Below are 20,032 nucleotides of genomic sequence, written 5' to 3' on the forward strand. Positions count from 1 at the left end.
GGAGCGACAAGCATGGAAGCAAAAGCAGCACAGAGGTCCCGCCATGCCATTCAGGCAGCTGATACGTGCCCAATGTATCTATAATGTATGAAGTATTCATGCCATGTTTACAACAATTTTATATGGTTTTGGTATGATTGATTAGAACTAACCCGGACTGACGCTGTTTTTAGCAGAACTACTGTGGTATCTTTTTTGTGCAGAAATAAAAGTTCTCGAAATGGGCTAAAAATTTACGGTGATTTTTATGGATGAAAAGAGACCCCCGAAGCACAAGAGTTGGGCCAGGAAGTGAACAAGGAGGCCACAAGCCCTCTAGGCATGCCCTACCCCCCAGTGAGGGTGCTCCGGGCTTGCGGACGCCTCGAGCACCCCCTTGACATGAGACCGACGCCAAAAATTCTTATAAATACCCAAACCTCCGACAGAACCCTAGATCGGAAGTTCCGCCGCCGGAAGCCTCTGTAGCCACGAAAAAGCAATCTAGGCCCTCTCCGGCACCCTACCGGAGGGGGCCATCATCACCGGAGGCCATGGAGGAGGAAGCCGAAGGGACCATCATCACCATGGAGGCCAAGGACTAGAGAGAGAAAATCTCCCCATCTAGGGGGAGGCCAGGGAGGAAGAAGCACAAGGGGAAGACTCTCTCCCTCAGTCTCTCTCGATGGAGTCGGAGTGCCGCCGGGGGAACCATTGCCATAGTGATCGTCTTCATCAACATCACCATCTTCATCACCTTCCTCATCTCTTTTAAGTGGTCCACTCTCCCGCACCCCGCTGTAATCCCCTACTTGAACATGGTGCTTTATGACACATATTATGACCCAATGATGTGTTGCCATCCTATGATGTTTTGAGTACATTTCTTTTGTCTTTTGGGTTGATTGATGATCTAGATTGGTTTGAGTTGTATGTTTTATTTTGGTGCTATCCTATGGTGCCTTCCATGCCGTGCACACGTGAAGGATTCCCGTTGTAGGGTGTTGCAATACGTTCATGATTCGCTTATAGTGGGTTGCTAGAGTGACAGAAGCTTAAACCCGAGTAAGAGGGTTGTTGCGTATGGGATAAAGGGGACTTGATACTTTAATGCTATGGTTGGGTTTTACCTTAATGATCTTTAGTAGTTGCGGATGCTTGCTAGAGTTCCAATCATAAGTACATATGATCCAAGTAAAGAAAGTGTGTTAGCTTATGCCTCTCCCTCATATAAAATTGCAACAATGATTACCGATCTTGTTAACAATTGCCTAGGATAATTCCGCACACTGATCCATCATTATTCCACACTCGTTATTTATAATATAAAGTAATACATCCTAACTTTATGTTAACAGCACCTATTTTTATATTTTAGTTCTCCGTTATCATGCAAAGCTATCCTCTTCATACCCACAATGTAGTTTTATTTCCCATTTCTAGTTGGAAGCAAACGTTCGGTGTACGTAGAGTTGTATCAGTGGCAGATAGGACTTGAGAGAATATTGATCTTACCTTTAGCTCCTTGTGGGTTCGACACTCCATACTTATCACTTCCCCCTTTGGAAATTGCTATGATGATTCCCTGCACTTGGGGATTATCAGCAGCAGAGTGGTCCCGCCACGCCGCGGAAACAACATAAAGGTCCCGCCATGCCACGAAAGCAGCAGAGAGGTCCTACGTCATGGTGGCCTGGAAAGATCTCTCGCGGGCAGGCGAGGGCTCTCATAAGCGCATTCGCGACAACTTATACGTCTCCATCATATCTATATATTTTATTGTTTCATGCAATTATTTACAACTTTCACATACTTTTGGCAACAATTTGTATGATTTTCTTAGACTAACCTATTGATCCAGTGCCCAGTGCCCATTCCTATTTGTTGCATGTTTTTTGTTTCGCAGAAAATCCATATCAAACAAAGTCCAAATGTGGTAAAAAATTACCGAGATTTATTTTGGAATATATGTGATTTTTGGGAAAAAGAATCAACATGATACGATACTCGAGGGGTCCACAAGCTCAAGGGGCGCACCCCCTACCCTGGGCGCACCAAGCAGGCTTATGGCTTACCTATAAGTCAGTTGGGGGCGTCCTTCTGCCGCAAGAAAGATAATATCCAGATAAAAATCCCTCAAAATTTCAGCCCAATCGGAGTTACAGATCTCCGAGAATATAAGAAATGATTTTCAGCCAGAAAACAGGAATGCGAAACAGAAGAGAACAGAGAGAGATCCAATCTCAGAGGGGCTACTGCCCTCCGGGAGCCATGGCAGCCATGGACCAGAAGGGAAACTCTCCTCCCGTCTAGGGGGGGGGCAAGCAATAAGAAAGAGGGGGGCTCTCTCCCCCTCTCTCCCGATGGCGTCGGAGTGCCACCGGGGCAATCATCGTGACGGCGATCTACGCCAACAACTTTGTCGCCATCATCACCAACTCTCTCCTCCTCTATGCAGCGGTGTAACACCTCTTCTCCCCACTGTAATCTTTACTTGAACATGGTGCTTAATGTTATATATTATTATCCAATGTTGTGTGGCAATCCTATGATGTTTGAGTAGATTTCTTTTGTCCTACGTGTTAATTGCAGTATGGTATGATTGATATGAGTAGTAAGTTGGTATGGTGATGTCCTATGGTGCCCTCCGTGTCACGCAAGCGTGTGGGATTACCGTTGTAGGGTTTTGCAATACGTTCATAATTCGCTTATAGTGGGTAGCGAGAGTGACAGAAGCTTATACCCGAGTAAGGGGGTTGTTGCATATGGGAGTAAAGAGGACTTGTTACTTAATGTTATGGTTGGTTTTTACCTTAATGATCTTTAGTAGTTGTGGATGCTTGCTAGAGTTTCAGAGGGTGCTTGGATCCAAGGGACTATTTTTAGTCTGACTAAAAATAGTCTCTTTTAGAGGCTAAAGTTCCAAGCACCCCTGACTAAAGAGAGGCTAGGACTAGTATTGAGGCTAAAAAAATTTAGTCATAGGAAACCTACTAAAATATGTATTAGCCCTCTCTCTCCTCATTTAATTCCTTTCCTTTAACACATGCGAGTTCTGGATTGGAGGGTTTGGAGGATAATAAATGCTCAATAACTTGATTTTAGTCTCTTTAGTATTTGGATCCAAGCATGGGTGAGGCTAGCAAGTTTTAGTCCCACTACTTTTAGTCATGGGACTAAAACATATCCAAGCACCCTCTCAATCATAAGAACATGTGATCCAAGTATGGAAAATATATTAGCTCATGCCTCTCCCTCATTGCATATGATAAGTATCTATCGTGTTATATTCAATTGCCTATGGACAATCTTTCTCTTTGTGTTACAAAAAGCTCTCTACTAAACAACTAATAACTTTTATTATCTCGCAAAGTACTCCTAGGTTTATTCTTGCAAAGTAGCTAGTTTTATCCCCGTAAAATAGTTGCATCCTTGTTCTGGTAAAGCAAACGTTAAGTGTGCGTAGAGTTGTATCGGTGGTCGATAGAACTTGAAGAGAATATTAATTCTACCTTTAGCTCCTCATTGTGTTCGACACTCTTACTTATCGAGAAAGGCTACAATTGATACCCTATACTTGTGGGTTATCAACGACATGCGCGCTGAGCTCAATAAGCTAAATGAGGAGATCGTCGGTTGGGCGAAGATACAGGAGGAGAGCAATGTCGCGGTTGATAAGTCGACCGGCGTCATCCGGACTAATTGATGACAAGGCAAAGCTCTGCACCCAATGCGACCTGCTGAGGGAGAAGATTGCTGGCAGGGCGAAGCAGCATGAGTAGAGCATTTCCTTCTTGAAGAAGACAACTGCCATGGTGGTGAAACTTATGGACGACAACGCCAAGCTCCGCATCGAGCGTGACAGGCTGGTGGGGGAATATGTGGCTGCTGTCAAGCGAGGTATTGAGGATGTGAAAGAGATCATCGCCGCTCGCCACGAGAACTCTTGTGCGATGGACGCAATGACGAAGATGGCGTAAAAGAGGAGAGAGGAGATGAAGGTCACGGAGGCAATGAAGAAGGAGTTGGAGGAACTCCGCGCCCTAAAGGAACCCATCATGAAGTAGAGAGCAGCGACCTAGATCTTATCTGCGTCTTCCTTTTTTTGCCCCTGTGTCTTTCGGGTGTTGCTGCATGTGGCATTTTAAATTGTCTTCCTGAATATGTAAGACAATTATTATCCATTGCCATCGTCATCATATATATATAAGTCTTGCTAAGTCTCAGTCGACTAAGACTTTGTTAAGTCTTAGTCGATGCTATATCCGTGAGATCTTACATCAAGATTTGTGCAAAAATTTCTTTTCAGATTTTCTTTTCTTTCTCTTACATGTTATGTCATTTGACTGAGACTTGGTCAAATCTCAGTCAACTGAGACCTAGCCACACTATTAAGCACCTATAAAATAGGGGCACGGGCGCTATTAACGGAGAAGTTGGAAGCGGGGTGGCGGCAGATGGAGGTCAAAGGGCTCACCTCCCTGTGAGCCTACGCGGCGGTCTGCTTGCACGCCTCCCATCTACTCAACTAGCTACCCCGCACGGCGCCTCCTAGCCAATAAAAAGGGGGGCACGTGGCGGCACGTAAATGGTTAGTAAAACGCCCATGGTTTCAATAATACTTCCATTTGCGATGGTAGCATGGCAACTCTTTGTTCCAAAATGACTTTGTTGGCTGTTAATGTGTGCGCCTGCCCAAATTGGACAAAACAATTTACCGCGGCGTGTTGGTGCCATGTCATGACACCATGCTAAGTTTTATGGATTTCAGATGAGTTTTGGATTTATAGGAGTTAAAAAACAAGTTTCTCAATGTTTGCGACCGAGTCACGACGCCCAGATGTTTAAAATTCATTCTCATTTCTTGCAAGAGAACTAAACATTCACCCAAGGACACATGTATGTTTTTTCAACCCATTTTGGTGCACTGAAGCATGTGCATGTAGTTCAAATTGAATTATGCACATTAAATGCCTAGAAGCTCAATTAATGATAAAAAATGCCAAACGACCCCTGAATAATTCCAAATTGTAGCATTACACTCCTTTTTGTCTATGTTGCCTCTGTAAAAAAATCAAGGCGAGAAGAGGTAGTGTATGTCGTTTTGCCCACAAATATGACACGTCCCTATCGGAACCATGAGGCTTCTTGAGAAAAGCTCTGGTTTGTAAGAAGTTTATACCAAAACTTGTTTCAAATCGGACAAAAATTTTACCACAGCATGTTGATGTCATGTCAAGACACCATTCTAAGTTTCATGATTTTTCAGGTGAGTTTTGGATTTACAGGAATTTAAAAATCAAATTTCTCAATGTTTTTGGCCGTGCCATGACGCCCAGATGTTTGAAATTCATTCTCATTTTTTGCATGGGACCTAAACATTCACCCAAGGACACATATATGATTTTTTTTCAACCCATTTTAGTGCACTAGAGCATGTGCCTATAGTTTAAATTTGAATTATGCATATTAAATGCCTAGAAAACTCAAAATGTATAGAAATGTCAAACGAACCCTGAGTGATTCCAAAATTTAACACGAAACTCCTATTGTCCATGTTACCTCTATAAAGAAAATCAAGGCAGGAAGAGGCGGCATATGTCGTTTCACCCACAAAGATGACACGTTCCCTATCGAAACCATGAGGCTTCTTGAAAGAAGCTCCGGTTTGTTAGAAGTTTATGCCAAAACTTGTCCCAAATTGGACAAAAAATTTACCACACCATGTTGGTGCCATGTCAAGACACCATGCCAAGTTCATGAATTCCAGACGAGTTTTGGATTTACAGGAATTTAAAAACCAAGTTTCTCAATGTTTGTGGTCGTGCCACGACGCCCAAATATTTGAAATTCATTCTCATTTCTTGCATGGGACCTAAACATTCACCCAAGGACACATATATGATTTTTTAACCCATTTTGGTGCATTAGAGCATGCACCTATAGTTCAAATTTGAATTATGCACATTAACCTTGAACAATTCCAAAATTTAACGCAACACTCCTATTGGTCTATGTTTCCTCTGTAAAAAAAATCAAAGTGGGAAGAGGCAATGTATGTCGTTTCGCCCACAAAGGTGACACGCTCTCTATCGGAATCATGAGGCTTCTTGAGAGAAGCTCCGGTTTGTAAGAAGCTTATACCAAAACTTGTTCCAAATAGAACAAAATTTTTATCATGACATGTTGGTGCCATGTCAAGACACCATGCCAAGTTTCATAATTTTCAGGCGAGTTTTGGATTTAGAGGAATTTAAAACCAAGATTCTCAATATTTTCGGTCGTGCCACGACGCCCAGATGTTTGAAATTAATTCTCACTTCTGGTATGGGACCTAAACATTCACTCAGTGACACATATATGATTTTTCAACCCACTTTGGTGCACTAGAGCATATGATTGTAGTTCAAATTTGGATTATGCACATTAAATACCTAGAAACTCAATTAATGTATAAGAAAGGTCAAACGAACCCTGAATAATTCCAAATTTTAACACGACACTCCTATAGTTGCATATTCACTGCAGATAAATGTTCTAGCAATTCAGCATCATTATTTTTTGCCGTGACCCCATTTTTTTATTTCAAATCAAAATAAAAAATTAAGTACACCTCAAACAGTTTATTAGCAAGAATCGTGTGCGATGTAGTATAAAATATCTCGGGGCACCATGGCTTACATCGAAAGCTTCGTCGTCTACAGTCCACCGCCCGTACGTCAACCACACTTGCGCGCCAATTTTTCACTGCACCGAGCGAAAAATTTCGGCAATCGTGGAAACATCTTAGCTCCCCACCCTCTCTCCCTGGCCAAAAGCCACATTCCACTGTTTCCTCCTTCCTTTCCAAGTTCAAACCTTCACCACTTGCTTGCAGCACCGCCTCCTCGCCGACGATGCTCCTTCCTGCTGGGCGATCTCGTCGATATAGTCAGGTAATCGACACCCCACCCCATCCTCCTCCTCCTTCATCCCACATGCCCCACCGCCGGTGCGACACCTTCCACCCAAATCACCGTCCCATCCTCCAAATTAGCGCCGCGCAAAGCCATGGTGTACACAGTATAGCCAAGAGCTCAAGGAGCATCTGGCAACGGATAAGCAAATTGCGGCCACACACGCGCATGAGGTCACGATGGCTGTCATGCATGCCGACTGCCGGATCTTGGAGGAGCACCTTGCTGTCGAGGCCACCGTCGATGCCTCACACGTGGTTGGCTGCTTTAAACGATAGTTCATGGTGTTTTCAACCTTAGAGATCTTAACATGACTTTACTGGCTTCATGGAGTAAGAGATTTTTTTATGATAGGAATAGTGGTTGGAAAAAAACTTCTTTGCTTCAAGTATACTACTGATAAACCCAATATATTGTGGGCTGATGTTGGGAGTGGTTCTCCATTCTAGAAAAGTATCTCCTAGGCTTTTGCCGCTGCCAAAGTGTTTTATAGATGGGTTCCTGGGTATGGGGAAATGTGTCCTTTTGGCATGATACTTGGTTAGGGGGGTGCTCTCTTAAAACTAGATTCTAGGATCTATTTGTGATCTGTCAGCAACAAGATGCTTCCATTTCCCAAGTGTGGGATGGAGTGGATTTGCACCTTACTTTCAGAAGGTGTGTTGATTTGCAAACCTTAACCCGGTTTGAGTTAGTGGATCTGGTTAGAAACTTCTCTCCAACAACTGATATAGATCGACCTACTTGGACCTTGGAAAAAATCTAGTTCATACTATGTCAAGTCCCTATATAAGGAAAATAAATTGGGGGGGGGGGGGGGGGGGGGTCTTCTGATCTAAAAGACTTCATCTGGAATATCAAAGTACCTCCCAACATCCATGTCTTCTTGTGGCTCATTCTTCATAACAAAAGCCTTACTAGAGATAACTTAGCCAAACACAGACATGTAGATGATGTTTCATGTGTCTTTTGTGATGAACGTGAAAGTATTCAACATTTATTCTTTGATTGTATCATTGCCCAACATATGTGGCCTGTGGTGGCAGAGAGTGAACATTCATGTGCCTAGCTCTTTCTACTCTTTGCTTTCCTTCTGGAAAATTAAAAAACATTGTGATGCTATTAATCTTCTTACTTTTGTTGCCTTATGGAGCTTATGGTTGTTGCGAAATGAATTTGTCTTCCAGGGGCAAAGTTGGCGAAGTGTTCGATGCATCATGGACCTAATGGGCTCAAGAATTCGACAATGGAAGGTACTATGTTCAGACAATCAATCTGCACTCCTCCTTCGTTGATTAAGGCTGCTCGACCATCGATGAGGGGTTTCGTTTTGTATAATCGTTAAATAAGCTCTGTTGTCTGCCCCTCGCTCAAAGTTTGTGAGTGTTTCAAGGAGCTATTAACAGTTTATGTGTGATCCTTGCCTTGGCTTCTTAATAAAAAGTTGGGGCAACAGGAAACCCCTTTGTTTAAAAAAACAACGTTCCAAATGGCGCAAATAGCGGAGGAGCTCCTTCCCTGGATCTCCATGGTGCGCCACTCCTCATTGAAATGGCCACCCACTTCCCACTGCTCCTCCCAGGGGCCCCAAAGGCCCGCCAAGGCCTGCACCGCCGCCATTAAAGCAATCATTTCGCCCCCGAAGCGGTCACCATGGTCGTCTCCAGCGCCCTCTTGGTCAAATCGTTACTTGACGGTCACATAATTGTACAAGAGGAACAACATAAGAAAAAAAACTAGTGGTAAATTATGAATGCGGAGAGTTAATTTGCAAAGGGAAAACTGGATGACAAGTGACCAGAGTTTTCCCGATTGAAAATGGTTACAAGCACACTACTTCAGGTGCTAACAAAACGAGTACAGTGCTGCAGCTCTTCTGAACGGTGCTCGCACCAACACCAGCTCCCAAGCCCTAAAAGCACGTCCAAAGGTTGTGAAATGTTCCAAAATCAGGGTTTAGATTGGTAAATAACTGGCCATAAAAACTAACTAAGGCCTCTTTTGGTTTGAAAAAATTTTATAGGATAGAAATTTTGTAGGAAAAATTCCTTTAGAGCCATTTGATTTGTAGGAATGGTTCCTATCTAGGATAGGAATAAGGGGCTGTTTGGTTCTAGGACTAGCATTGCCATACTTTACCACACATTTTTGCCGAACTTGCCTAAGATTAGTTCATCAAAATGAGAGCCACAAGTTGGCAAGTCTAAAGGAATCTTGCCACACTTTTTGTGTATATGCCATGTGGGGCACAAGTGTGACTTGCCTAAGATGTGGCTTGAACCAAACACTCACCTAAGTTGGTCAAACTTGCCTAACCTTAAGGCCTCCTTTGGTTTGGAGGAATTTCATAGAAATTTTAGAGGATAGGATTCTTATAGGGTTTTTTCCTTTAGAGCCCTTTGGTTCATAGGAATAGATTCCTATTCCTACATAGGATTGGTTCCTATCCTTCACATTTCATAGGAAAATAAAAATGAGCCTAGACTCAATGGAAAAATTCCTTTGGTGTCAACCAAATGACATCTCGTTTCCTATTCCTACTCATAGGACTTGAGATACATGCCATCTCATTTCCTACAAAATTCCTATTCCTATGATACTCCTATCCTATGAACCAAAAAAGGCCTAGGTGTGGCAATTTTTGGCAAAGTTAGTCACAAACCAAACAGCCCCTAAATCCTTCACATTTCAGCTTTCTTTGGTTCATAGGATCAGATTATCACAGGAATAGAAAAATTATAGGAAATGAGATGACATGTATCTCAAATTCTATGGGAGGAAATAGAAGAAAAAAAAGATGTCATAATAGAAATTTTTTCATTGAGCCTTCATGTTTATTTTCCATTGAAAAGTGAAGGATACTATAAACCAGAGGGCTTTGAAGGAAAAATTCCCACAAGAATCCTACCCTACAGAATTCCTGTGAAATCCCTACAAACCAAAGGAGGCCTGGGCTTCAAGGGAAAAACACATTATCCTAGACTAGATGAAAAAATTCCTATCTTCTGCACAAATGCCATCTTTAAATGGCCAATACAGAGGGTTATAGGAATTCACATGGCAGCAAGGGGAAAGCCGGAAAGGTATTGCATGGGCAAAAAAAAGGTGCAACATGTTTTGGGCAAAATAAAAACAGGAATGTTATCTGGCGACTGTTCCCCACAAGGAAATCCCCAGCAAACCCCCTTACACTTACAGCCACAGGATAAAGATCTGACCGTAGCAGTTTTCAGATGAAAAATGCACTAAAATAAATGAAATGCCATGTTTTTGGCCAAAATGCCATTCCAAAACACTAAAACTGCCAGCCGCGCCGTTCGCAAATGTTATCCTGGCAAGCAAACGGTCGCTGGCTATTGCAGTCCAATAAAAATGTACTATTCAAAATAATAAATTAATGTATGGTACTAGAAAAATTTCCTCAGCAGCTGGCCAGAGTAACATGAACAGCTAAATCAGTAGAATGCTCGAGAGCCATTCCAATCCAGTCGTCTCAAAGTACAAACAGACTTAAATTTATATACATGACACTTAATTAAGTACACTTCTTTGTTTATACAACATTATGATATGGATAGTTCAAAGTTATACACAACCAAGTCTCAAGCTAGAGAAGCAGAACCAAGTCAGTCTGTCACAGGTTTACCTTTCGTTAGTTTATGGGTAAGTAAATTAGTAATGTTAGCATTTCAAAATACCCCATTCTCATCATAAAAACTGGCGATCCATATTAGTAGCCCTTACCAAGAACCAACTTTAGTAAATGGGCTTCAAGATGCCGCCCTTCCATAGCAGATGGATGCTAAGTACAGATTTTTTGACCATTTTTCCTGCAAGCAGATTGATCAGCTGGTGAATACATTCCTTATTAGGAATTTAGATTTTATACAATAAGCCGGAAAGGTCAAGTCACCTTCACATGCTGGCTCGGGAAAGCAGATGTTCTTAGCGTCTCCTGTGTTTCATCATTAGGTTTTCGTCTAGGTATGCTCAAGATAAATGCCGCCTGGTCCAATGTGGCAGCTGTTGCAGTGATGCGATAACCATTATCCCAGCGTTGATGGATGCCCTCACTTGGATATAAGAAATCCAGCTCCACTACCTGCAACAGAGAAAGGTTTCTTCAGATCCTCACAAATCGAGGTATACACTCATAAAGATCTGAAATTCTTTCAGATCTCCCTGCAATATAAAATTATTTTAAGACTCACTTCACCAAGAACTGAGCCTGAAACTAAAGTTCATTGTACTTCGAAAGGCTTGTGAATGAACAATACACATACCTGGTCTGAGAAACCAGCATTTCGGGACATGACAACTGCCCATCGACTTCCAGCTGTAGCCATGGATGTGACATAGAAGCCCTCCTTCCACTTTTTGTTTATCCATTTGAATGGAAATGCATCACTTACTTTATAGGATTGCTGTGCATACGTTGTTCCTGGAGATAATACTTCAAGTCAGTTCTTGTCCATAGATACCAGCAGCCAGTATTCCAACATTCAACTAACTATTTCCACTTTGATAGGATATAGCGAGCTGAAAGCTAAATATAGCTGTGACTCTTTCTGAATGCCTAAATGTTTTGGGCAGAAAAGGGAACACTAAGTGGTTGTCTGGAAAGCAGACATTACGTTTTAACACGATTTTTAGCAAAACCAGTTTTACTATTTTTTCTGTTAGTAATCAGTTTATAGAATATTACGTTTTGCTGGAAAGTGTGTTTGCTCAGTTCCTTATTTGGATAATGATTCAGACTATTTGCATTCTCCCATGATCTTTCTCATTCTCCTGGGACATTCCGCCCGCTGGCTGGTCGATCTCGCCAGACGGCCGCGTATGTGCACATGTAGAAGCTAGCTACTGAGGCAAGCAACTGGATCGATTTGATACGCTGGCTGCGGAACACACGAAACGATGGTCGCGCACACGGACATGTAGAAGCTAGCTACCAGGGGCAAGCAGCTGGATCTACTTGATCCGCCAGCTGCGGAACGCACGAAACGACGGCCCCGTACATGCGCATGTAGAAGCTAGCTACCGAGGGGGGCAAGCAGATCGATTCGATCTACCGGCACCGGTGGAACACCTGTATGCGAATGCTCAAGGAGTTGACCTCAGCGGCGGCGACGACCAAGGCAGATGGTGCAGAGAAAGCAGCCGAGGACGGCCTCGAGGTGTGGCACACCGGTGAGCGTGTCGCGACTGTCTTCCTCTTCCTGGTGTTGATCACCGGCGTCTGCAGCTTCTCTTCTTCAGCTGATGAACGTGCCCACGAGGATTGGCAAGAGAGATATGTGAATCACGTTTTTAGAAAAACAACTAATGGTCGTTTCTCTACAAACATGAAATTCCAGGTTACTGAGAATCAAGTTTTGCATATCTATGGATTAGTTAGCCAAACATGATTTTAGTCTGTTAAACCGTTTTTCTGTTTTATATGGAATGGATTATCTGCATTTCACTTATCCAAACAACCCCTAAAAAGGTATATCCATATATCTGTCTAAATGGTTCCACGGTAATCTATGTATATAGCCTGTTATGGCCAAAGGTTGAATTTGTAGGGCATTTTAAAATGCATTGCCACGTAACCCGATTGACACTTATTCAGGCTATTAAAAGTACTTCGGGCAAAGGCAGAAATTTAACAAAATACATATGTTGGAGTAGATTTTACAGATCAATCTTGGTAGTTAGCATCAGGTCACAGAATGGTGACCTGGGAATCAAGCATACAAGTGGCAGTCCAGCCATCAAGTTGAACAATAAGATTACCTCTTGACATGATCACTAAAGAACTTCCACTATTCGCACCAGCCAATGCAGTGATATAGTAATTTCTCTCCCACTGCTCCAGGATCCATTCCTAACATAGCATAATCAAGTTACTAGCTATAAAACATAATACAACACGAATGGCAATCAAGATCTCACTGAACAATTGATAAAGTATTTCTACCCGAGAAAGAAACATTCTGGAAGCAGGATGGCCTGAACTAATTGCTCACCTTGTGAAGGAAATGTTGAGAAATTTCATATACTTGAGCAGTAAAACCAGTGCCAGCATCCATTATTAAAGCCCAAAGATTTGCGGAAGAGGAAACTGAACTTATAAACAAGCCATCTTCATTTCCTTTCAGAATATGTTGTACTAATCTATCATCTGCAACATTATAGTGGTACCTGGAAAATAAATGTAGTAAGACAGTGAAAATTTCTCTTTGGTCTTTATTACTACTATAAAGAAGATAAGTGCCAAGCAAACCTCTGTTTCATAGGCCGCCGGGCACTGTAGACACTAATCCACTGAGTCGCTGGCATTCCCATTCTAATCTTCTTCTTAGGTTGCTCATCATCTTCCTCTGCTATGAGGCGGCCCCGCTTCTGACCGACCTGATATATTAGCTGGTAGCAATCCAATAAAGTATCAGTCCAAAACAAAAAATAGGAGGTGATTTACAACATGCAGCCGGGAAACTGCAAATATATGGGATATGTTGCTCAAGTTAACAGTCCAAAACAAATTCAATACATAACACAACATATTCACACATTGAATACCACTGGCCCAACTCTTAAAATACAAATGACTTCATGTGGTCTATTATAATGGCACAACATGCTGTTTTAGTCCCATTTACATGATCAACATTCCATAGACCACATGATTGGATTTTATACTACAAAAAAAGTAGACAGGAAAAAGTTCAATGGAAGACCAAAACTGAGTAAATCCAATCTACAAATCAACAAGAACAATGAACTGAGGACCTGTTTGGTTCATGACTAACTTTGCCACAACTAACCTTAGGCAAAGTGTGACTAACAAAATGGCCACCACAAGTGTGGCAAGATTTGGCAAAAAAATGAGCCTATGACATGTGGACCATATAACTAGAAAAGTGTGGCAGGCCACAAGTGTGGCAATGAACCAAACACATGCCTAAGATGTTGCGGCATGACTAAGGTTAGGCGTGGCAACCTTGGGAACCAAATAAGCCCTGAAATTCTTGGTAAGTAATTGTGTTTCTAATGGTGACATGGATAAGTCCTTAAAGTTCATAATAAAAATGGTAGTAAGAATAGAAGTTACAAGAAAATGTACCTTCTGAGCACCATCTGTGTTTATTGGTCTGGTGTCTGGATGTGGACCAACAATGCCGTCAAAAAGAGAGATGCACTTGGCGTAATTAGGTTCTTCGTCAAACTTCAAGTTCACAACATACTCAACAAAGTGTCGAAAAGACTGTGGACAAATGCCACACAGAGATTCTGGAGAGGTCGCCATCTTTTTCTTGCTGACAAGAAAACCTTTGTTGTCTCCCTGAATAAGAACAAACGAAAACTTACAAATAGAAACAGGAGTAAGAAGAAAAGAAGCTCCAACACCAAAATAAATTAACCTGGTATCCTTGCCAAGGTAGGCGTCCACGGAGAAGAAAAATAAGTGTGTAGGCGAGGGATTCAAGGTCATCTCTCCTACTTCCAGTTCTTCCCAAGTGAGCATGCACACTAGCATAACGAACAGTTCCCCTGTTCACAAGAGCAGATAAGAAGGAAAAAATTATGTCAAGTACAAAGAGTGCACAAAATGAAGTGCATCATAAATATTTTTCCATCCGAACCTAAATACATCAGGCCTCTGGTCGTATTCAATGTGCCCGTTACCAGCACCCTTCCATTTCGTAGCTGTGTTAATACAAAATGATAGGTTAACAGAAGTACCATAAATATTTTATACCAAATAGACGTTATATAAAAGTGGAATATGATTATGAATTACCCAGTCCAAGATCAACAAGAAAAAGTTTCTTCTCTTCCAGGGTACCACACGGACCAAGCAGAAAGTTCTCAGGTTTCACATCACCATGGACATACCTGTCATATACTAGTATTGTTAGCCAGAAATTCACAAGCACTATGCAAGACCCCATCTGAAGAACGCAACACCAAATTACCCTTTTGAGTGCATCTTTTCCAGTATGGAGATGGCTTCTATAGCTATGCAGGCAACCATTTCAACAGACATCCTGCAACAGATACCACGACCGGATATAATTGAAAAGTTGCATATGAACTGTAAAACATAATTATAGACAGTGAGCAGATACTCACGAATGGGAATTATTATTCCAAACATCCCACAGGCTTGGGCCCAACATATCCATAACCTAAATAAACACCAAACAGGATTGAATTTGTTTATAGTTACTTAACGGAAGGAATAAAATAAATCTACACCAAACAATGGCTAAGGGCATGTTTGGAAGTTGGAACACACAAACTTTGTAGGACCCCATACCAAAGAGGGCCGCATACACAAGTACAATTGAATTGTTTTAGTAATGTTCCACTACATATATGGAGTAAACAGCACATGATCCATTACCATGATGTAAAACTCGCCCTGCTTTCCTTTGTAGTGTACCCGTGGGACACCATGATTTCCACTAAGAGTGCTGCAAGAGGGAGGTTTAAGATAAGCAAAAGAAGGTAGTACAATATATCCAACTAGCCAAAAAAATACATTGAAGAGAAAACGAACTAAAAATCAACTACTCACTTGTAAACCTGCCACTCAGATGGAGCTCCATAATTGCAACCTTTGCTAGTTCGATGTTCAAACTTTAATGCAACCTGTCAGATAAAAAATGCATTAGTACCAGATGGCATCAGTTCTAACAATACGTCAAACCTTCAAGAGATATAATAACCTCCAAAGCATTTGCACCAGGGTTTCTATCACCAAGACTGGGAGAGGAAACACGTCGACCAACATATACTTGTCCAAATCCACCCTTTCCAAGCTTCCTTCCAAGCTTATAGGTTGGTGAATTTCCAATTTGCACCTGTTCAAAGAACAAACTCACTAAAACCAATAGATGAATAAAGAATTATCTTGCAGTCACAAACGTAACATGTGCAGGAATGACGCTATTTTCCAGATTTAAAAGCGCACCCCCACCCCCACCCCACCCCCTACGCCCCCTGGCCTTTATATATGATGTAAAATGAAATGGAGATGCATAAAAGGATCGAAGTGAATATTGTGTCACTGGCACAAGCAAACCATAGATATGATATTTCCATTGGGTAGCAGCTAGAGTGCGGCTCAACATAGCGCATATACAATGTGAAACTTCTTTTAGATTCTCGCAATCACAGACATAATAACAATAGGTCCACCACAGTACAGCACAACACCCAATTTGAGTTGCAATAAGATTTCAACTGTAAAATTCTAGCAAGCACCGATACGGCAGAAACTGCCGATTGGCCATCCCAGTATGGCGGGATACGGCAGGGTACAGCAATATCCCATGATTTCCGAATTAAAAAAGGAAAAAAATACATGGACACGTCTGGGATACATTATGATACGCTGGTGGCATGGCTCAGCCCAAAAACAGCCTCGGCCAACTACAAACCCTGGGTCGCACGCACGCTCTCCAAGAAACAAACGAGCCGCTCCCAGGCAGCAGCAGACGCACCACCGCCGGTGGCCGTCTGTGGGTGAGAGTGAATGGCAGCTTGGTCCTGGTGTTCTAGATCCTGAGTATCCTCTGTGGGCTTATGTTGAGAAGCTTACCCTGCATCCCTGAATGGAGCAGTATTCTGATCTTGTCTCAATTTCTCATTATTATTTTTGTCTTAATTAACTCTATATTACATGGCATATTTTTCATCTTATTTTATACACTCGCCATATCCCCGAATGGCTGTTTTTGGAAAATGATGTATCCTGTGTCCCCATATACGTATCGCCGTGTCGCCGTCTCCATATCGGTGCTTTTTAGGTAAAACTGAACTCAGCAAATTTAACAAAAACAGGAAACAAAATAATGAAAACAGAGTCCAAGAAAGCAGCCAAAACTATAGAACTAACGTACAAGGTTGAAAAATGCACAAAACCAATAGGCTAGACGGCCAAAGGCACAAATCCAGTAGGTTAGATGGAGAAACGCACGAATCCAGTAGGTTAGATCGACAGATGCCCATTCCTAGACATGGCAAAAAAAGGCAATTTAAGCCTAGGGAACTCGGCTCAACAGTAGAGCATTATAAAGCAAACAGCAATGGGACAGGGGGTCATATGTGATAATCAACATAAACAATATTCACTGAATGCAGGCTGTCCACACCAGAAATTGTACATTTGACAGCATGTCCAGCCAACATGTTGCCTACTGCATGCACAACATTATGTATAAAGAAAAATAATGATTATATATGGCCAGTATTTAGGTAAGATTTTCTGATAATAATGAAGCAGAAAGTCGCAGCACACTAGAACCACTAGGCGACAAAAAAATATGCAAAGAACTGCAAAAACAGTCGGCGGCTATGAAAAGTCCACGTTAACTCATACTGATGTCCCGCATTTCATAAAAAGGGCAGCCCGGTGCACGTAGCTCCCGCTTGCGCAGGGTCCGGGAAGGGTCCGACCACTTTGGGTCTTTTGTAACAAGTACTTTTTTGTATATATTCAAACTTCGAGCAGAGAAACAGACAATTGACCAAAAAAACAGATGTATCCACTTGTTTCAGCAAAGATCCTCGCAACTGCTTGATGAAGTAGGTCCAGTAGTTAAAATTTCAGCTCTTTGGATGCCTTTTCTCACCGACCATAGCTCTAACCCAGTTCAGATATTTCAATCCTACTATAACATTTTACTTGGAAACACAGGAATCCTACTCTAATCCCTTATATTTAGGATTAATCATCCACGCCTTAGGGGGAGATATCCTGCACATAAAGAGATATACTCTTTCTAATACCACGCCCATCCCTCCATATTTTGTCATGACAACCTAAGAGATTTTCGGCATCACTGTCTCAGGGAGCAGCGCAGGAGGTATCCGAGCTAATTTATTGTAGACACACAACCACTAGAGCAACTTATAACTACACAAGCATACTATCTCACCGTCCTCCGAGTATAAAGGTTACCAACTCGATCCACGATCCACAAATTCCATCGTCTAATCAAGCAAGTAGAACCCTAGGCGCTACCAATTTTCCAGGAACATCTAAATTAAGCAGCGATAGCCCAGGAGATATCATACCGTCTCAGGGAGCGGCGCAGAGTTGCCGTCGTCGCCAGCGCCGGGGCCCGGGGCGGGGCCGGCGATTCCCTTATCGCCGCTCTCGAACTCGTCCATCTGTCACCCCTCCTCGCGCTGCTGCGACTCAGGAAGTGCGGATACCTCGGGGCTCGTGGATCAGCTCGTGGATCAGCTCGCGGATTCTGCGGCTGCTTCTGCTTTCCACGGCCTCGGCGCGCGCCACCGTGGGGCACTGGCAAGCCTCAACGGCGTAGCCCCATACGCTCCCTGGAGGCAACGAGATCGGGCCGGCGCTAGGACAGTATCGGTTAGGGCTCAGTTGTACTGAGTCGGAGTTTGGCCTGCGGCGGTGGATGAGGTGGTCGGCGACGATGGGAGGGCCGAGGTCGGGAGCAAGGGGGAGGAGGGCACAGAAAAAATCCTAGAGCAAATTCCTTGCGATGCTACCATATGGCGTGCGTCTTCCGAGAAAGATCGCGTAGCCCGCATTTACGTCTTCGATGTAACATACAGCCTCTGTGTGGGATTTGGATAGTCTGATAGAGTGCTACTACCGACGCCGGATTATCCTCACCATGTTCTTTTTTGCTTTTTTTGGTATATGAACAAATCTATTATAAAAGTTTACCGAAAGTATAAAGCATCTCAAACATAATAAACATTACATCAAGATTCGGAAATCACTGAATGATCCTTACTGCCACCAGAACGAGCCGCTTACGCAGTTGCCGCCGCTTTTCTACCGGAGTCGGCTTGACCTTATCGATGACGGCCGGAAAGTCTTCGTGCATGTGTCCGTAAGGACCAGCGCCCTGAAGCCGTAGTTGTCGCGGTTGAACCCTTTGCATATATCTGAAACACCTGACACCAAATCTTGTCACATGACGAGAAAGCCAAATCTCACCGCCCAAAGAAGATGGCAAAAATCTACACGAAGCTCTGTCGACTATATCCAGACGGACGAACTCGAGGATGATCGGAGCCCGGAAGACAAACTTAAAGAATAGGCGCCACCATCCGCCCGAGCGTCGTGCATGTGAGGACAAACCCTAAACTAAACTACTAACCGGAGCAGATGCACCAAGATTCTCCTCCCGGCCACCGGCCGCCGGAGCGGCAGACAGAAGGAAGACGAATACACGGGCTCACCGATGAAGCGTGGAGCTAAAAGTTTGCCCTAGGCGCCTAGAGTTAGGGGAGGAAACAAGACAAAGTCACGATGCTGCCTTTGTGCTCACATTATGTTCAAAGGTTATTTAGATATAGCATGATAGCAAGAAAAACATACTCTATAGATTATTACTCCTGTAGGCATTGTTTTACTGCTTATCGCGGTTGTCGGAGTATATATGTTTAATGGACATCTTCATGTCTTAAAGAATTTCCGCTCTCCTATACTCATTCGATGTCTTTTTTATGTATCCTCTCATGCATGCAATTCATTATGGCTTAAATTCAAGAGCCGTCTAGCATAGTGATTAATAAAAAGAATGGTGTATTGGCTAGGTCTTGATTTTGAAAACACTTGAGCTTGATATTGTATGGAATATATACAACAATTAGTTAATTAAGAAATGGTGGTGTATTTAGGTTGAGAAGGCATTTTTTCCTTAGCATTCAACGATCTATAAATTACAATAGAGATATATTCTCACTGTTTCAATACTAGTCAGCTCAATGAAAACTAATAACAAAGGTAGTGTGCACAATGGTGGTTTCACAAAATTGGAAGCTTGAAAGCGACCAACGATCATGCGCTCTTTTCATGTCCTTAATGATGAATACACGTAGGGTTGATCAAGCCATAGCCCATAGTGACTTGCGGTTGCACATGTAAGATTCCGGTCAAGGTATATCCATCCGTCTCTTCGCGCCTGGGTGAAGCTTTTCACAAGATGTTATGGCGCTTCTCCATGCATCCCTGGGTCAACAACTGCGTGCTCCAGGGTGCCCATACATCCTGTTAGGACCGAGGGTATATCGACCAGAGGGGGGTGAATGAGAGATTTAAAATTTCTTTCGAAAGT

At 42.7% G+C, this 20,032-nt stretch overlaps 1 protein-coding gene across 1 annotated transcript; it reads right to left on the bottom strand.

Moving 5' to 3' along the window:
- Positions 1–10,428: 10,428 nt before the first annotated feature.
- On the bottom strand, positions 10,429–18,498 carry LOC125543132 (casein kinase 1-like protein HD16). The gene is made up of 16 exons (XM_048706384.2): positions 18,006–18,498; positions 15,653–15,787; positions 15,502–15,575; positions 15,328–15,397; positions 15,054–15,109; positions 14,897–14,968; positions 14,722–14,816; positions 14,564–14,627; positions 14,342–14,471; positions 14,044–14,262; positions 13,204–13,343; positions 12,947–13,121; positions 12,714–12,804; positions 11,219–11,376; positions 10,849–11,037; positions 10,429–10,765 (listed from the first exon to the last, which is right to left on the bottom strand). The coding sequence occupies exons 1-16, from the start codon at positions 18,099–18,101 to the stop codon at positions 10,706–10,708; spliced, it is 1,824 nt and encodes a 607-aa protein (XP_048562341.1). The 5' UTR covers positions 18,102–18,498; the 3' UTR covers positions 10,429–10,705.
- Between the last annotated feature and the right edge of the window lie 1,534 nt (positions 18,499–20,032).

This window comes from Triticum urartu, chromosome 3A (genome assembly GCF_056163025.1).
Source record: "Triticum urartu cultivar PI428250 chromosome 3A, HENAU_Tu73, whole genome shotgun sequence".
Classification (NCBI taxonomy): domain Eukaryota; kingdom Viridiplantae; phylum Streptophyta; class Magnoliopsida; order Poales; family Poaceae; genus Triticum; species Triticum urartu.